The sequence below is a fragment of the Felis catus genome, chromosome A2 (assembly GCF_018350175.1).
Source record: "Felis catus isolate Fca126 chromosome A2, F.catus_Fca126_mat1.0, whole genome shotgun sequence".
NCBI classification, from domain to species: Eukaryota; Metazoa; Chordata; class Mammalia; order Carnivora; family Felidae; genus Felis; species Felis catus.
In genome coordinates, this window is record NC_058369.1 from 3,721,355 (window position 1) to 3,737,868 (window position 16,514).

A 16,514-nucleotide genomic window follows, 5' to 3' on the forward strand; every position below is an offset into this window, starting at 1 on the left:
CCTCCTTGGAGGGGTGCCTTTCTGACTGGGGGGCTTTGGAGGAGGCAGAACTTCTTATAAACCTCTGAGGAGCTGCCGGAATCTTAAGGTTTCCAGAAGCTCCTTTGGTTTAATTTGATTGTCTCATGGAGTCCTCACTTCGTCAGCTACTGATTTTTAGGGGCTGAGCCTAAAACGGGCAGTTGTTGCAGGACTTCAATGGGGAAAGTGCTTACAGCTATGATTTTACTGTTCTTGCAAATTGGCAAGGATTTGGAAATGTCTGGGTAAAGGCAGTATCCTTGGGCTACACGCAGCTGTTAGGAGTAGAGTCTGGAATTGAGATTGAAGCATGCGATCCGTTCACCGTGCTTTTATTTTGTGCACCGTAGGAACCATCACCCTTGCCGGGACCTGATAGAAACCCCTGCCAGCTACGGGGCACCTGTCCTCCGCGGCCTTGGCTCTCCAGTACGACCGGGACTCTGAAGTAAGTGCTCGGGCCCTAGGCCCAGGTGGCCACAGGAGAGCGAGGCACTGAAGGCTGCGGCTCCCCCCGGGGCAGCCCGTCAGGCCTGCACGCACGCTGGGAGAAGGCGGCTGCTGTTTGGCCCTGAGTTCAGGGCTGTCCGGGGCCCGGGAGCCTTTGCGCAGAGGAGCCCAGAACCCTCGGGGTGGCTCTGCTGGCCGCTCCTCCTCTAGTCCGGCACTCACGTTTGCGCTCCCGTCCTTCAGCGTCCGAGTGACAGTGCTGTGCCTCGCCATGGCGCATTTCGGGGGACGCGGGCATCGCCCCGCTTGAGCTGCCCCATCTGCGTCGTGTGGATCAGGACCTGGCTCGTCCAGGGGCACGTTCACCCCAAAGCACGCCCTGCAGGAAATGGTGACCAGTCACAGTGGAGAAGGGGGGGGGGGCTCTAAAAATGGAGAATTACTTTAAAATACCTTTTTTTTAATGTTTGTTTATTTTTGAGAGAGAGGGAGAGAGGAAGGGGGGAAGGACAGAGAGAAAAGGAGAGAGAGAATCTGTGCTGTCCGTGCGGAGCCCGACGTGGGGCTCAAACTCCCCAACCGCAAGATCACGCCCTGAGCTGAAATCGAGAGTCGGGCACCTGACTGACTGAGCCACCCAGGTGCCCCTTAAAATGCCGTTTTTAGAAAAAAAGTTTCTTTATTTATTTTGAGAGAGAGTGTGCACATACCTACGTGTGCGAGACACAGAGGGAGAGAGAGAATCCCAAGCGGGCTCCTCACTGTCAGCACAGAGCCTGACATGAGGCTCGATCCCACAAACTGTGAGCTCATGAGCTGAACCGAAATCAATAGTCAGATGCCTAACGACGGAGCTACCCAGGTGCCCCTTTAAAATACCTTTTGGGCTGTTTTATACCTAGGTGGCTCCGTCGGTTAAGTGTCCAACTTTGACACAGGTCACGATCTCGCCGTTTGTGGGTTCGAGCCCCACGTCGGGCTCTGTGCCGACAGCTCGGAGCCTGGAGCCTGCTTCCGATTCTGGGTCTCCCTCTCTTTCTGCCCCTCCCCCACTCACACTGTCTGTGTGTCTGTCTCTCTCCTCCCCCTCTCTCAACAAATAAATAAACATTAAAAAATTACGAATACAATACGATAAAATACCTTGAAAAGAATCGCATTGCCCAGCTGCTGCGGGTGTTCGCTCCGGGCATTCTGCCTCCTCCTGTACTTTTCTAATAAACCCGGGACAGAGGGTTTGAAAGAGGTGGCCTCAGATGGTGGGCCAATGGTGGGCTCGTAAGAGATTGAACAACCTCATCATCTCCCGGCTCACATCTACAGAGTGGGTGTGGCCTGTGAGGGGTGACCGGCGGCAGGGGGGTGGCCAGTGTGGGGCTCCCAGGCCGTGTAGCCAGTTGGGCCAAGCGTGGGCTAGAGTGTGGCTTTTTCTGCCCTGTCGTGATTTAGGAAATCAGGGAGGTGGGCAGTGGAACTCAGGTCCCCCGTAGGAGAGGTGAAGAAAAGGTTTTGTTGCTTCAGGGGTGGACTTCAGGCGTCTGGGGGTGGGGTCAGCTAACTGGTCGGTGGACCGATCTGGCCCTCTGCCTGTTTTTGCAAGTAAAGTTTTATCGGCACACAGAGTGCGGCGTGCCTGGACAGATCGCCTCTGTCAGCTCGAGCTCGAGGATGGAGAGTCGAGCTCGAGGATGTAGGTGGGAATATTTACCGTGTGATCCTGTACAGAAGAGGTGTGTCGGCCTTGGTCTGGGTTCGTTTGTCGCTTGCCCGGGGCCGGATGGGCCAGGCCTTCGTGGACGGGTTCGGAAACGATGTGCTCTGTGTCTCCGAGGGCGTTGCTTTTACTCTTAAAGCTTGTGCTTTGTCGGAAGACGGCCAGATCTCCAAAACGTGGCCATCTCTTTGTACCCAGATCAGTGTGGCATGTTCTGTGTGCGTACCTCGTTCCGTGCGGTTAGATTAACCTTTAGTGGTCCCTCGCTGCGGTCATCCTGACCTGCCCTCTCCCTCGATCGGCCCATTTTGTAGCTGAAGAAACTGAGCGCCACGACTGAAAAGGGTCTCTGGCGGAGGGAGAAACATGAATTTAGACTCCTGGTTCCTTCTTCCGAAAGGCCTGGGCGTCCAGGGAGATTAGAATCCTCGAGAGAAAGCAGACCAGTGCCCTGTGGTCTGGCAGGTCCCCAGCAGGCTACCTTGGGCTCTGCAAAAATTCGTCCTTAGGGAGACAGAATTCGCATACCATAACAGTCACCCTTTAAAGTGTACGATACAGGGATTTTTATTTAAATTTTTAAATTTTATTGTATGTTTTTAAATGTTACTTATTTTTTTTTTTTTAATTTTTTTTTCAACGTTTATTTATTTTTGGGACAGAGAGAGACAGAGCATGAACAGGGGAGGGGCAGAGAGAGAGACGGAGACACAGAATCGGAAACAGGCTCCAGGCTCTGAGCCATCAGCCCAGAGCCCGACGCGGGGCTCGAACTCACGGACCGCGAGATCGTGACCTGGCTGAAGTCGGACGCTCAACCGACTGCGCCACCCAGGCGCCCCTTAAATGTTACTTATTTTTGAGAGAGAGCACGAGTGGGGGAGTGGCTGAGAGAAGGGGCGACTCAGCATCCGAAGCAGGCTCCAGGCTCTGAGCCGTCAGCACAGAGCCTGACATGGGGCTCGAACCCATGAGACCTGAGATCATGACCTGAGCCGAAGTCAGACACTTAACCGCCTGAGCCCCCCAGGCGCTCCAGTACAGTGATTTTTTAGTATGTATGCAGAGCTATGCAACCATCTGATTCTAGGGCGTTGTATCCCCCCAGAAAGAAACCCCTCCTATAATGTAAACCCGTGCGTGAAGCAGTCACTGTCCCTCCCCCTCCCCCAGCCCCCACGAGCCCCCTTCCTGTCCCTGGATGGGCCCGTTCTGGACGTCTCACCCACGCGGACTCACACCCCGCTTGGCCTCTCGGGTCTGGTTCCCTCCCTGAGCGTTGCGTGTCCGGGGTCCGTCCTTGGGGCGGCGGGGGCGGGGGGGACGCCTCGCTCTGGCTCCTGGCGGATCGCGTTCCCACGCGTGGGGGACACACCGTGTGTAGCTGTTCATCAGTCGGTGGGTATCTTGGTTCTTTCCCCTTTGGGGGTGTTACAAACGATGCTGCTGTGAACGTTCACTACAGGTTTCTGTGCCGACGTGTGTTTTGTTTTTCTTGGGTGGACACCGGGCGTGGGGTTGCTGGGTCACGTGGTCCCAGCCCTTGCGTCACCTTTTCAGTTACTGCCACGCCCCATTCCACAGTGGCCGTGCCACTTCCCATCCCCCCCCCCCCCCCCAGCCGTGCGCGAGAGCTCCTCTCGGGACAGCCGCCGCCGTACCCGGGCCCGCTAGCGCCACCGTGAACTTGCAGGCCGAGGTTGTCGGCGGGGGTCGCCTGCACGGCCCCCGCCGCTGGCTGTCCCCGGGGATCTTAACCCTGCAGCGTAAGGGCGGCTCTTTCTGCTCCGTGGCCCCAGGCCGCTGTCCACGTCTGCTTAGGTTCGGGGACAACAGGGCCTGCGGACCACCGTTGGTAGCCCGGTCCCGTTTCCGACGTTCTAGAAACTGTGCTCCTGTCTGGGTGAACGTAGGCGGGTGTGCTGGTCTTCCCGAGATGTGCCCCACAGCAGAAAGCGCCCAGGTTGGAGGGACGCGGGGACTGTTTCTTTCTTTGCACGATGGACTCTTCACACGGCACCTGAGCGGCCTGAGTAGTGCCTCCCGAAGGCGCACGCGGCCCGCTCGCGGGAGCCTGGCAGTGTGTGTGCTCCCCCGCGTGGTAAGAGGGGCTTGCTTGGCAGACGGGGTTACCTGAAGGCCCCCGAGATGGGAGACGTTACTGGATTATCTGGGGTCCCGGTGCCAACACCAGGGTCGTTGTACGAGGGGGGCCGGAGGGCCGGAGGCAGAGCCGTGGGCGGACCCCGTGCCGCTGGCTGTGAGAGGACGGGCCGCCGGCCAGGGATGCGCTGCCCCTGGAAGCCGGAGAAGGCAGGGAACTCCAGAGGGGACGCCCCGGCCTCCTGGCGTCCTGCCTCTGGGAGGCGCTCTGCCTGCTCGGTCCCCTTCTGTCTCTGTGGCCATCTCGGACGGGCTGGTTCTGTGGCACCAAGGCCGATCGAGTCTGGCATCCTCTGTGGAGTCCGTGTCGTCCCGGGCTGTGCCCAGCACTTCTGCCCGCTGTCCGCCCTGGTCAGCCGTCCTCCTGGGCCCCATGCTCCCGCCGGCCAGTGCTCTCCTGCTGCCTGGAGGCCCGCACGTAGAGCCCTCCCGACGTGTGGTGCCGTGGGCCCGAGGGCAGGCAGGGTGAGGGTTCTGTGACACGGGGGTCGGCCGGGTCCCCAGCTTGCGGGCTCTGTGAGATCAGGGATCGTGCCCGTGCCTCGCGGAGAACCTGGGGCCTAGTTGACGCTCCCCGAGGAGGAGGAGGAGGATGTGGAGGACTTTCTAGTCTCTCTTCCTTCCCGGACCCTGACCACACACAACAGGCACCTGGCCCTCTCTGCAGCCGCTTGTGGGACACAGTGACACGGCACCGGGCCCACACGGGGGACCAGATGAGGGGGGTTGAGGGGGCTCTTGTGTCACCTCTGCGGTAGGTTCCCCCTCGAGTCCTGGTGACGCAGAGGCCCCTCCTGGGGAGCGATCGCGCTCCAGGGCCTGGCTGCCGTCGCCCCCTTTCGGGAGCTGTCCTCTGCCAGCAGGAGCCGTGCCGAGGTGGGGGCAGACTGGCTGGGGGTCACTGGGCGTTTCATCCGCTGGCCAGACCTCCTGGCCCGGAGCCTGGCAGGGGCAGGTAGAGGTGAGGGGTTGGGGGGAGAGAGGCCCCTTTGGGGCGGGGGATGGGCCTCCCCGAGAAGGACTGGGGTTCCCAGGGAACTTCCAGACGTCATGTTCATGGAGCCCCAGCTACTTCCCAAGACAAGGGTAGTTAAGTATTTCTCAAGGTTATATTTCCTCACAGTTAACCTTCACGTAAGGTCACATTTGCTCAGAGGACGTACTTTCGGGCATGTTACGTATCACAACCTCAGAGGTGCAGATTCCCCCCATCCACATCCTGGAAAACGTCTGCCATCCGACCTCATAACCCGTTAGGGTCAGTCTCTGAGCCCTTCAGTCAGAAAACCTGAGGCTGCGTCCTGGGCCGGAGCAATCCTCTCCCCTCTGGTTCCGGTTTGCGGATTGCTCACTGGCTGTGGGGGCCCCACCCCTCACCTGTTTGTTCCCACTCTGCGGGGAGGCTTCCGGGGCTCAGTGCGCCCCTCTATCAGGATCCAGGGGGCTTCTGTCCTGGGGCTGGATTCCAGATGTGGGGACAGCCTTCTGCTCCTGACCAGGTGGCAGCTGGGGCGGGGCGGGGCGGGGGGGGGGCGGCGGGGGGGCGGCGGGGGTGGGGGTTGCGGGCGGACGAGGGCGTCAGGCCGTGTAGGGCCCGTGGAGGCCGAGGACTCCTCGGGGTCGGCCGGTGTCTCCCCCCACAGCTCACGAGTCCCTGCGTTGAAAGACCCCCGGGTGGGGTGCCAGGCCTTCCCCGGGCCCAGGTGACCGTGACTCAGAGAATGGCCCCGACCCAAACAGGCAGCCCCGGGCAGCCCTGCCCAACGTCGCCCTCTTGCGACACATCCCTGGGCTGACGATGCTTGTTCCTCTTCCGGGTGTGGGGAGGAGCTACCTGGGGTTGCCCCCCGACAGCCGGGCGCTGCCCTTACGTACTGCGATCGTTGGGCCCGGGTGGCCGGGAGGGCATCAGGCCAGGAAGGCCCGCGGCACGCGGGGTCCCGAGCAAATGACTTGAAAGACGTTAATAACTTGACGGAGATAAACTTCGCGTACTCGGAATTCGCCCATGGGGGCGTGTGTCCCCGCGATGGTCGGCATATGTGCCTCTCTGCTCTGGGCCTCGCAGTGAGGACGCTCTCCTTTCTGTGAGAGGTCAGGCGGGTCGCAGCCAGGGAACCCACCAGGAGGCTTGGGGCCGCCCTTCCCGTTAGGGAAAAAAACCCGGTGCGCAGCCCGGCTGGCTCTGGCTTCACGGTGTCGCCCTGCCTCTGCACGGGTGGCGGGGCCTGGCTCGGGTCTGGGGGGGCCGCCGGGACGGGAGGCGGGCGCCCCCTGCCTGCTGAGCGTGCGGCCAGAAGTCGGGCTGTGCTTGGACGGGCGGAGGGGACGGGGGTTCCAGGGTGTCCCTCCTGTGAGGCGGCCGTGGCTCCCACAGCCGAGGGAGCCTCACGGGGGGTGGGGGTGTCACACGAGTGGAAATCCTGAGGGATTCGCGGTGACTTGATTCTCTCCCACGCCTGGGAGGCCACACTTCTGGGTGAGTCTCACAGGCAGAAATCAAGGCATCGGCAGGTGGCTCCTTCGGGAGACGTCGGGGCAGAAGTGATTTTCTTTCCTGTTTTTTTAAAAACTTATTTTAATGTACTTTAATTAATTAATTTTTAAGGGAACGATTCTTTTTTTTTTTTCTTTTTTTAATGAAAATACTTGCTGTCAAATTGGTTTCCATACAGCAACACCCAGGGCTCATCCCAACAGGTGCCCTCCTCCATGCCCACCACCCACCCTCCCCTCCCCCCACCCCGTCAACCCTCGGTTCTCTGTATTTAAGCGTCTCTAACGGTCTGCCTCCCTCCCTCTCTGTTTGTACCTATTTTTTCCCCTCCCCTCCCCTCCCCCATGGTCTTCTGTCAAGTTTCTCAAGATCCACATAGGAGTGAAAACATATGGTATCTGTCCTTTCCGGACCGACTTATCTCACTCAGCATAATACCCTCCGGTTCCATCCACGTTGCTGCAAATGGCAGGATTTCGTTCTTTCTCATTGCCAAGTAGTATTCCGGTATATCTGTAAACCACATCTTCCTTATCCGTTCGTCAGTTGATGGACATTTAGGCTCTTTGCATAATCTGGCTATTGTTGAAAGCGCTGCTATAAACTTTAATTTTTTTTAAGATTATTTTTTATTTTATTTTGTTTTTTTTAATTTTTTTTTTCAACGTTTATTTATTTCTGGGACAGAGAGAGACAGAGCATGAACGGGGGAGGGGCAGACAGAGAGGGAGACACAGAATCGGAAGCAGGCTCCAGGCTCTGAGCCATCAGCCCAGAGCCCGACGCGGGGCTCGAACTCACGGGCCGCGAGATCGTGACCTGGCTGAAGTCGGACGCTTAACCGACTGGCGCCCCAAGATTATTTTTGAGAGAGAGGGAGAGACAGAGTGTGAGCAGGGGAGGGGCAGACAGAGAGGGAGACACAGAATTTGAAGCAGGCTCCAGGCTCCGAGCTGTCAGCACAGGGCCCGATGCAGGGCTCGAACTCACGGACTGTGAGATCATGACCTGAGCCGAAGTCGGACGCTTAACCTACTGAGCCACCCAGATACCCACTGCCCCCTCCGCCCCCGGAAGTGATTTTCTTGATCTTGTTCAGCTTCGGAGGACTGGGTGCTTTCCCTGGCGCGGGCCCTTCTTTGGATCCATGCAGCCTCTGCCCCTGCATTGTCTCTTCTCTCATGAGGATCCAGGATCATCCCCAGGTCAGGCTCTGTAGTGTCCCTTTTGTGGTGGAAGGGGACACAGTCCTGGTCCCGGGGACTAGGACGTGGCCGTTTGGGGGGCATTCTGCTGCCCACCACAATCTTACCCAAACCTCTCCCACCTGCCTCACCCCCCCACCTTCTGCCGGCCGGGCCAGTGGTCTTCCCTGCCCTTGGTTCCTCCTTCCCCACCCTTGCCTCTGCCCTTGAAATCATCCAGCCCCCTCGACTCTACTGTTGTCCCTGGCTCTGCCTTGTCTGCCGGCTTCCACGCTGGCCCCCTGCAGCCAGGCCTGACTGTAGTGCCTGTCGGGCCCAGGACGAAGTGAGACCCTTAGGCCTCTCGGTCTAAAATGGAAGAATTTCGGGCACTTGGGTGGCTCAGTCAGTTAAGCATCTGACTCTTGATCTCAGCTCGGGTCACCATCTCACCGTTTATGAGTTTGAGCCCCACATCGGGCTGATGGTGGCAGGGCCGGCTTGGGATTCTCTCTCTTCCTCTCTCTCTCTCTCTCTCTCTCTCTCTCTCAATAAGTAAACTTTAAAAAAATGTAAAATTGGGGTGCCTGGGTGGCGCAGTCGGTTAAGCGTCTAACTTCAGCCAGGTCACGATCTCGCGGTCCGGGAGTTCGAGCCCCGCGTCGGGCTCTGGGCTGATGGCTCAGAGCCTGGAGTCTGTTTCCGATTCTGTGTCTCCCTCTCTCTCTGCCCCTCCCCCGTTCATGCTCTGTCTCTCTCTGTCCCAAAAATAAATAAACGTTGAAAAAAAAATTTAAAAAAAAAGGTAAAATGGAATAATTTCAAGCGGGCAACGGCCGAGTGTTAAACCCGGGCCAGGGGTGACTGCCCGGGTCTTGAGCCCACGAGGCCGGCCTTGGCTGTAGTCCATTTCCCACGGCCAGAGAGGGCTTTCTCAGGATGTTAATGGGGTCTTTAACCCCTTAGTGCCCCTGCCCTAAACTCCCAGGGGCGTCCCGGTCAACCCAACGTAGCACGTGCCCCACCACGTGGCCCTCCCGGCTCGCCGTCCACTCACCTTTTCCCTGCGATCGCCAAGATTCTTCCCTCTGCCTGGAATTTTCTCTCGCCCCTGACCTCCGTGTGATTTGCACCCTGATCGAATTGGACATTCGGTTTTGGCCAGACAGACCCCCGCCTCCCGGTGCTGTCCTGTCACACGCTGGCTTTGTCTTCAGAGTCCTCGCTCACCAGTCTGTGCTGTTGTCTGTCTGTCCCCGACTCGGCCACTTCCAGCTCCAGGGCCTAAAACCACCTGTTCCCCGGTCGGCCAAGGAGGATGCCCGGCGCCCGGGCCCCAGCGGCAGGCGGGTGGCCCCGGGCCGCGTCCGTGAGGGCCGTACAGAGTGAGTGGAAACGTGCCAGCTTCGTGCCTTCGGAGCTGATGAGCATGCGAAGTTTTGTGTGGTTTTGTGAGCATGGAAGGGAAGCAAATCCGAAGACGGCTGAAAGTCAGATCCCCTCCCTGCCCCGTGTCCCCCAGAGGAACGGCCTTCCGCGTCCCGGCACGGGAGACCGGGACAAGGGGGTCCCCATCGAGGGGCGTGCCCGGCCGCGGCCCAGGCCAGCAAGGCAGGTGTGTGAGCCCTGACGGGAAACAGCGTGAGAAGGGCCCGGCGGGCAGCGAGCGGTGGCGCTTGCCACGCCTGTTTGATTTTAACAAAGCGTCTTGAAGTGTCACCGACATCATGACCGCACCCCCAGACGAACCGCTGTTCCCTGACATCCAGCCCTTGTCCGGATTTCCGCACCGGTCCCCGGACGTCTTCCCGAAGCCTGGCTCCTCCGTCACGGCACGCCGGCGTCTCTGAGCCCGTTGCAGTGGTTTCTCCAAGGGCAGAGCTTTCCTCCCCTTCCCTTCTTGCCACCCTCCGCTCGCCTCTACTTTATTTTTAGTGGGGGGTAGTAACAGCCTCACTGAGCCGTAATTCACACATAAAGCGCACCCACTTAGAGCATACAGTCCCATGGTTTCTACCGTATTCAGAGTTGTGGGACCATCACCAGGCCACAATAATTCCAGAACATTCCATCGCCCCAGAAAAGAAGCCCCATCCCCATCAGCAGTCACCCCACCCCCTCCACGGGCCCCCGAAACCCATTAATCTGCTCCCTATCCGTGGAGGAGCCTGTTCTGGACGTTTCACGCATGTGGACTCACACCCCGCGTGGCCTCTCATGACCGGCGGTTCCCTCCCTGAGCGTCGTGTGTTCGGGGTCCGTCCGCGGAGCACTGGGCGTCGGCGCGTCGCTCCTGCTCGCGGCCGAGGGACGTGCTGTGCGCGGGGGACACGTTGTGCGTGTCTGTGCAACGGTCAGCGGGCACTTGTGTGGTTTCCACCTTCTGGCCATTGTGAGTAACGCTGTTCTGAACACGGGTGTAAGAGTTTTTGTGTGGACACACGTTTTCCCGTCCCCTGGGCATACGACTACGAGCAGAATTGCTGGGTCACCTGGGAAATTCTACGTGTCACTTGTTGAGGAACCGCCGGACTTTTCCACGGCGGCTGCCCCGCTTTCCGTTCCCACCAGCCGTGTGTCGGAGTTCTGCCTTGTCCACCCCCTTGCCAACGCTTGTTATCGTCCGTCCTTTTTCTCACGGCCGTCCTGGTGGGGGTGTAGCATGTCTCGCTGTGGTTTTGGTTTACGTTTCCCTGATGGCTAATCATGCTGAGCAGCGTTTCATGGGATCGTTGGCTGTGCGTGTATTTTCTTTGAAGAAATGTCCTTCGTGCACTTTTTTACTGGGCTGTGTCTTTTTAGTATTTCATTGTCAGTGTGCCTGCTTTTCGGCTTGGCGCCGACTTGTAAAGAGTCCACCGCTCTTTCTGGACCGTTCTGCAAGTTCCCTCGGGGTGGTCCTTCCCCCTCCCCCCCGGCCCAGGTTTCCAATAAACTGGAAGGTTGGCCCAGGGCTGCCGTTCGGTGAGATTCCTTTTCCGTTTCGTAAGTACGTACACGTATGATTTTTATTTGCCCGCCTTCAAAGAACGTGTCAAGGGTACGGAGTGTTGGGATTAGAGGCCGTGTTAATTTTCCTCTTTATATTTACCCACTCAAAACCTTCATTTCGAAAGGCACAAATAACACAGAAGAAAAATCACACGGAACCCACCGCCGAGCTGAATCGAGAGGACGGTGGTGGTTGGAGTAGGGCGTGCCGGAAACCCGCCTGCCGTCTTGTCACCTGCTTTTTCCGCCTCCCGGACGGGAAGCTCGTCTCCGCGTCGTGATTTCCGAAGCGCGAGGGAGCTCGTGCGGGCAGGACCCGAGGCGGCCCCCGCTCTGCCCGGGGCAGGCCGGTCGCGGCGAGATGGCGGGCGTACCGCCCGGTGTCCTCTCCCACCGTCGGTGCCGGCTGGCGGACGAGGCCGGAGGCGGCCTCCGCTGGAGGGGACACGGCTGGCGGTGACCGGTGCGCCCACCCCCGCAGGCCACCCGTGAGCCGGCCCGGCAGGAAGAGGAGCTGCCGGCCAGCACCGACCAAGCCACCAGCGGGAGCTGCCGGGTGTGGGAACCCGGGCCCTGCCACCTACCTGCGTGTGGCCTCGGTGAACGACGAAAAACGAGTTTAGTGTGTGGAGCGGATGGGTCACCCACGTCCGTCACGAACGGCAGGGCTGGGGACTGTTGGGTGCTGATGTGCCCGCTGGCAGCCAGCCTGGGCCCTGTCCACGGCGGGCTGGGGGCTCAGGACCCGCGGCCGTGGCCGGGTGGTCGTGTCCAGCGGGGGGCGGGGCTGCTTATCCGTACAAGCTGGGTGGTCGGCGGGATCCCCTGGTCTCACTGCGCCACGCGGTGGGGGTGGCAGGGCGTGGGCTGAGGGGGTGGGAGATGGGTGGGGGGCGGCAGGGTGGGGAGCGGCCTGTGGGCTGAGGGCAAAGGCCCATGAGCCTCAGCTGCAGCCTGTCCTCGTGGTGTTAGAGCTGGTGTCTCGGGTGAGGTCCCCGCACAGGGCGGTCTCCTCACTCTCCCGTTCTGCGGCTCCCTGCACAGCTCAGTCCGTGCCGACGCTCCAAGAGGGTCCGGTCAAGGTCTCCCCAACCCCCCCCCCCACCCCCAGGGCCACGGGCTCCCGCAGGACAGACACACCCTATGCTTCTGTGCAGCAACAGAAGTCGTAAGCGTAAGCGAGCCCTGCACCGTGGCCTCTGGGCTGGAGGGGAGGGGGGGGGTTGGGTGGGGATTCGGGTCCCAGGCCCTGGCTGCAGGCGACTGGGCTGGGTTGGGGTTGCGTGCCGCTCAGTCCCCGGGATGGGGCTGCTCAGGGCTCCAGGGGGCGGTCTCCTGGGCGGGCAGCCCGGCTGTGGCCGGAGCCCTATAGCTGCCCTGGAGGAATGTTGGTGACAACCCCTCTCCCTTTGTACAGCCGCGTTTTCATGGTGGTTCCCTGTGATCCCACCCAGGACGGCTGTCCCCTATTGTCACAGGTGTCTGTGGCCTGCCATGCACACTTCAGCTTTGTGGCCGCCCCTCAGGGAAAAGCTTTGGACCTTGCTATGCACGCAGGGCGACAGTGATGACCTCCCCCCCCCCCCGCCCCGCCACGTGACAGGACCCTCAGGGGCCTGGAAGGGGTGCTCAGGGCCCCAGAACCTAACCCAGCCGGTTCCGATGGCCGAGCAGAGATTCCTGGGCTCGTGCTGCCCTCTAGTGCCTGCGGAGGGGAGTGCCTTTGGGGAGGCTGCGTCGCGTCCTTCCAGGACCGGCGGGCTTCCTGCCCCTCTTTCTCATTGCCCCCCTTACGTGGGGGGTCTGGCTAATTGCTTTCCAAGTTCTCAGGTCTGTGTGCACTTGGGTTCCGACCTTTCTCAGATCCTGGAGGGAGGCTGGTCTTTGTCCCTCAAGTTTGGAGAACTTAATCTGACAATAGGGACCGTTCCCCAGAGTCTGTCACCAAGCCCCTCCCTGCTTGGGATGGGCCACCGACTGCCTCGCTGGGTCCCCTTAACCCCTGGAACGCTCGAGTGTTCCGTGCGCCGCTCACAGTGGGGCCGCCCAGGGGAGGGGTTCTCCTGCTGGCTCGGGGGTGCACACCGCGAAGGGCACACGCGCACACGGCCTCACTCACCTCCGAGGGCCGCTGCCGCGGCTGCCACGGGCGTGGGTATCGGCTCCGAGGTAGACGCGTGGATTCGAAGCTGATGCTGGCGAACCCGGATCCAAAATCCCCCAGAAGGGCAGCCTTGCTCTCTCGGGGCCCTTGCTTTGAAATTAGTGCTCTGGCCGCCAGTGGTGCGTTGGCTTTGAGAACTAGGGCGCCTCTGTTTTTAATTAGTTGAAGTCATTTTGATTTTTTGTGCCAGTGTGGAGATGGAGTCTGTTCCCAGGCTCCTCTCTGGCCCTGGCCTCGCTGCGCGGGCCCTGCCTTTGTCTTCCCGGGGCCGCGGTATCTTTAGCGTGTTGGGAACGGTGGCGGCACTGACACGCTCACGCTCTCTTGTGCTTCCCTCGCAGGTGTGACGGTCCCTCAGCTGCAGCCATGGGGTCTGAGGATCACGGGGCCCAGAACCCGAGCTGTAAAATCATGACGTTCCGCCCGACCATGGAAGAATTTAAGGACTTCAACAAATACGTGGCCTACATCGAGTCCCAGGGAGCCCACCGGGCGGGCCTGGCCAAGGTGGGTGACGCCCTGGGCCCGGCGCCGCTTTCCACCAGCCTCGGCCCCGTGTGTGCCCCGCGGCCCCGGGTCTGGCGTGACCGTGTCCGGGGGCGACGGGCACCCATTCGTGGGTTCGCGGGGCCGCTCTGACCTCATTTTCAGCCGACGTTACGGAGTTCTTCCTGTGGGCCCGGCGTCACAAATGAGTTCCGCAGCCCCTGTCCCTGTGGGACCCGGTGGCGGGGACGAGCCCCGGGGGCGGTGGCGCTTGGCCGAGGGCGGGCGACGAGAGCCGGTGCTGGGCGCCGCGTCCCTTTCCGCGCAGGTCACGCCGCGCACGTACGTGTGTGGGCGTGTGGGACGCAAACACACAAGGACGGTCTGCGTTGTGTTTCTACCATAAAAACCATGGTTTCTTCGTGTTCGTGTCACCCGGTAGTTTGGAGGATTTGTAACCCGTCTGCCTGCAGTTCTCGTCGCTGCCCGTACGACTGCCTCTCCATCTAGGACACCTGCTTCTCTGTTCTTGCAACCCAGGGGTCTGTAAACCTTCTCCACAGAGAGCCAGGTGGTGGGGCAGCCTTGTGGCGGGGTGGGCAGTGTCTGTCCCATCACCCGGCTCTGTCGCCTTGGGAACCTGTAAACCGAGAGGCGTGGCCACGTGCCAGTAAAAACGGTCCTTGGGGGCACTGAAACGGGAAGGCCGTGGAATTTTCACTTGTCCTGAAATCTTCTTCTTTTGTTATTTTTTCCATTTAAAAGTGAAGAAACCCCAACAAGAAACGGTCAGCATTCTTGATTCTCCGGCTGTGCGAAAGCAGGCGGCGGGCGGGATTTGGCCCAGGGTGTGCTGCCCCCTGGCCGCGGCGAGGAGAGTGATGCCTTCGCCTTCCCGCCCCTGCCTGGTTCTGGGTGGCTTTGTTGCGAGTGTCGGTCCCTCTCGTGGTGAGGGTCGCACCTTGGATCTCAGCCTAAGGACGCGCGGAGGGCAGCGGGCTCGCCGCGTCTCCTTCCCGCCCCCCTTCTTGATTTTGTTCACCGTACGCGAGACGGTGTGGACACGGCGTTTCCTCCGCGTTGGGGACCGAGCCCCTGCTGTCCCGTTAGCTTCGCTTCTCCCTGTCGCCTCCTTCAGCCGGAAACCCTGGGTCCTGGGTTCTCGCAGGTTCCGGGGGCCTTCTGGCCAGCGGGCCACCGTCAGGGGACGGTTTCTTGCCTGCTCTGCCCCATCGAGGCGCCCCGGGCGGTGGGCGTGGGCCTCCTCTGCCTTGCCCCTGTCCTTGGCCTACGTGTGCTTTCCTGGGACGGCAGCCCTTCTGGTTCAAGGTGTCCCTCGTGCTGGGAGGCGTGGCGAGGTGCCGTCCGGCACAGCTCTGCCCGGAGCCCCGTCAGGCCTCCGCAGCTGTCATCCCTGCTTGTTCCTTCTGCCTCGCTGTCTCGGGCTCCGCTTTCCTGGCCTGGATACTTCCTGAGCTTTCTGTGCCTGGTGCCGTGGCGGCTGCGGGCTCTGTGTCCGCCGTGTGGACCGTGTCTGCGCCTCTGCCTTCCTTCGCTCTTGACTCCTCGGCCCCCGAGCTTCCCCTTTGTGCCCTGGTACCCCGGGACCCTGTGGTAAGCTCACGTACCGGTGGGGTCCGTTTTTGCTGATTTAGACGGAAGGAAACTGTTGGGACCGGCTGTCTCGCGAGGCAGGTGTTTCTCGAGTCCGTTTTCCCTCTGCCTTCTGTGTTCCGTGCTCCTTTCAGGGAGTTTGTTTGCCGCTTTCTCTGACGGGTGGTCACCTACGCGTGCGGGGAGGTGAGGGCAGCGTGGGGCGGACCCGGGCACGTCCTGAGAGACGGCGGCAGAGTCGCGCCCTCCACACGTGCACACGCGCCCCTGCCGCCTGCCTGCCTGCCAGGGACCGCGTGCCGGGGCCTCGAGTCCCTCAGGGGCCTCCCTGCCACTCCGTGGGGACAGGCGGGGACAGGGAGGCGTCCTGGGGCAACCCCTTCTTCTTTCACAGGGGGGCCCTACCTAGGCTCTCAGGGCTGCTGGCTTTTTGTTGTTGTTGTTGTTTTTTACTGTCCGTTTATTTTATTTTTGAGATAGAGTGTGATCCAGGGAGGGTCAGAGAGAGAAAGAGAGAATCCCGAGCAGGCTCACACGGTCAGCACAGAGCCCGACGTGGGGCTCGAACTCACGACCCGTGAGATCATGACATGAGCTGAAATCAAGAGTCGGGTGCTTAGCTGACTGAGCCCCCCGGGCACCCCAGTTGGCTGCTGGCCTCTTTGGAGAAGGGACCTGGTGTCCTCCTGGCCTGAGAGCGTTCCGCTGATGCCTGTGTCCCCTCACCCTGGTCGCATCGGCCTTGACCGCCCTTCTCTGTTGTCCGTGTGGGGTGCCGGGACGTTTCTGTTTCATCAGAGCTGTATCTGTTTCTCCCGCAAGGCTCTGTAGGGCCCGGGGGAACGGGCTGGAGGTGTACGTTCAGTAGATACAGCTGGAGCCCGGGCCCAGGACCAGAAGAGGCTCTGGGACTGTCGGGGTGCCCCTGTCACGTTCCCTGGCTGCTCTGTGCTCTGGGGCCAGTGCCCAGCTGGGCCCCTGCCCTCTCAGGCCAGCGCGGGGCCTCCCCGGGCTCCTTGGGGAGTGAGGGGCGGGGGGACCAGGGTGCGGCATGAGGGCGGGGCATAGTGTCGGGTCCTGTGGGAGGGGGCAGGGGCTTCCGCTCTTGGGCGCACCCCTGGGGACTGTCCCTACGGTCCGGTGGCTCCTCCACCCAGGCCCGCAGCCCGCAAAATGGCTGTGGGAACGCAAGGGGTCGGGGCAGAGGCTGGCCCCTCACTTCGTTTCCTC

At 60.8% G+C, this 16,514-nt stretch overlaps 1 protein-coding gene and 1 long non-coding RNA gene across 18 annotated transcripts in view; one reads left to right on the forward strand and one right to left on the reverse strand.

Moving 5' to 3' along the window:
- LOC101091764 (E3 ubiquitin-protein ligase UHRF1) overlaps positions 1 to 16,514 on the forward strand; it is a 177,686-nt gene that overhangs the window by 76,764 nt on the left and 84,408 nt on the right. For 14 of the 15 annotated variants that reach the window (XM_045044228.1, XM_045044236.1, XM_045044232.1 and 11 more), the window contains 2 exons: positions 372 to 469; positions 13,526 to 13,691. In XM_045044228.1, the coding sequence (XP_044900163.1) occupies positions 372 to 469; positions 13,526 to 13,691 (264 nt within the window). The remainder of the gene's footprint in view (positions 1 to 371; positions 470 to 13,525; positions 13,692 to 16,514) is intronic. The other variant, XM_045044247.1, reaches the window with a different exon arrangement.
- LOC102899064 lies at positions 338 to 3,741 on the reverse strand. 3 transcript variants are annotated; one of them, XR_002740699.2, is made up of 3 exons: positions 3,425 to 3,741; positions 2,180 to 2,534; positions 338 to 850 (listed from the first exon to the last, which is right to left on the reverse strand). It is a non-coding gene; the product is annotated as an uncharacterized LOC102899064 (long non-coding RNA). The 3 variants fall into 3 exon arrangements; XR_002740698.2 differs by having other exon boundaries at positions 3,411 to 3,741; XR_006589376.1 differs by lacking the exon at positions 3,425 to 3,741 and having other exon boundaries at positions 2,180 to 2,797.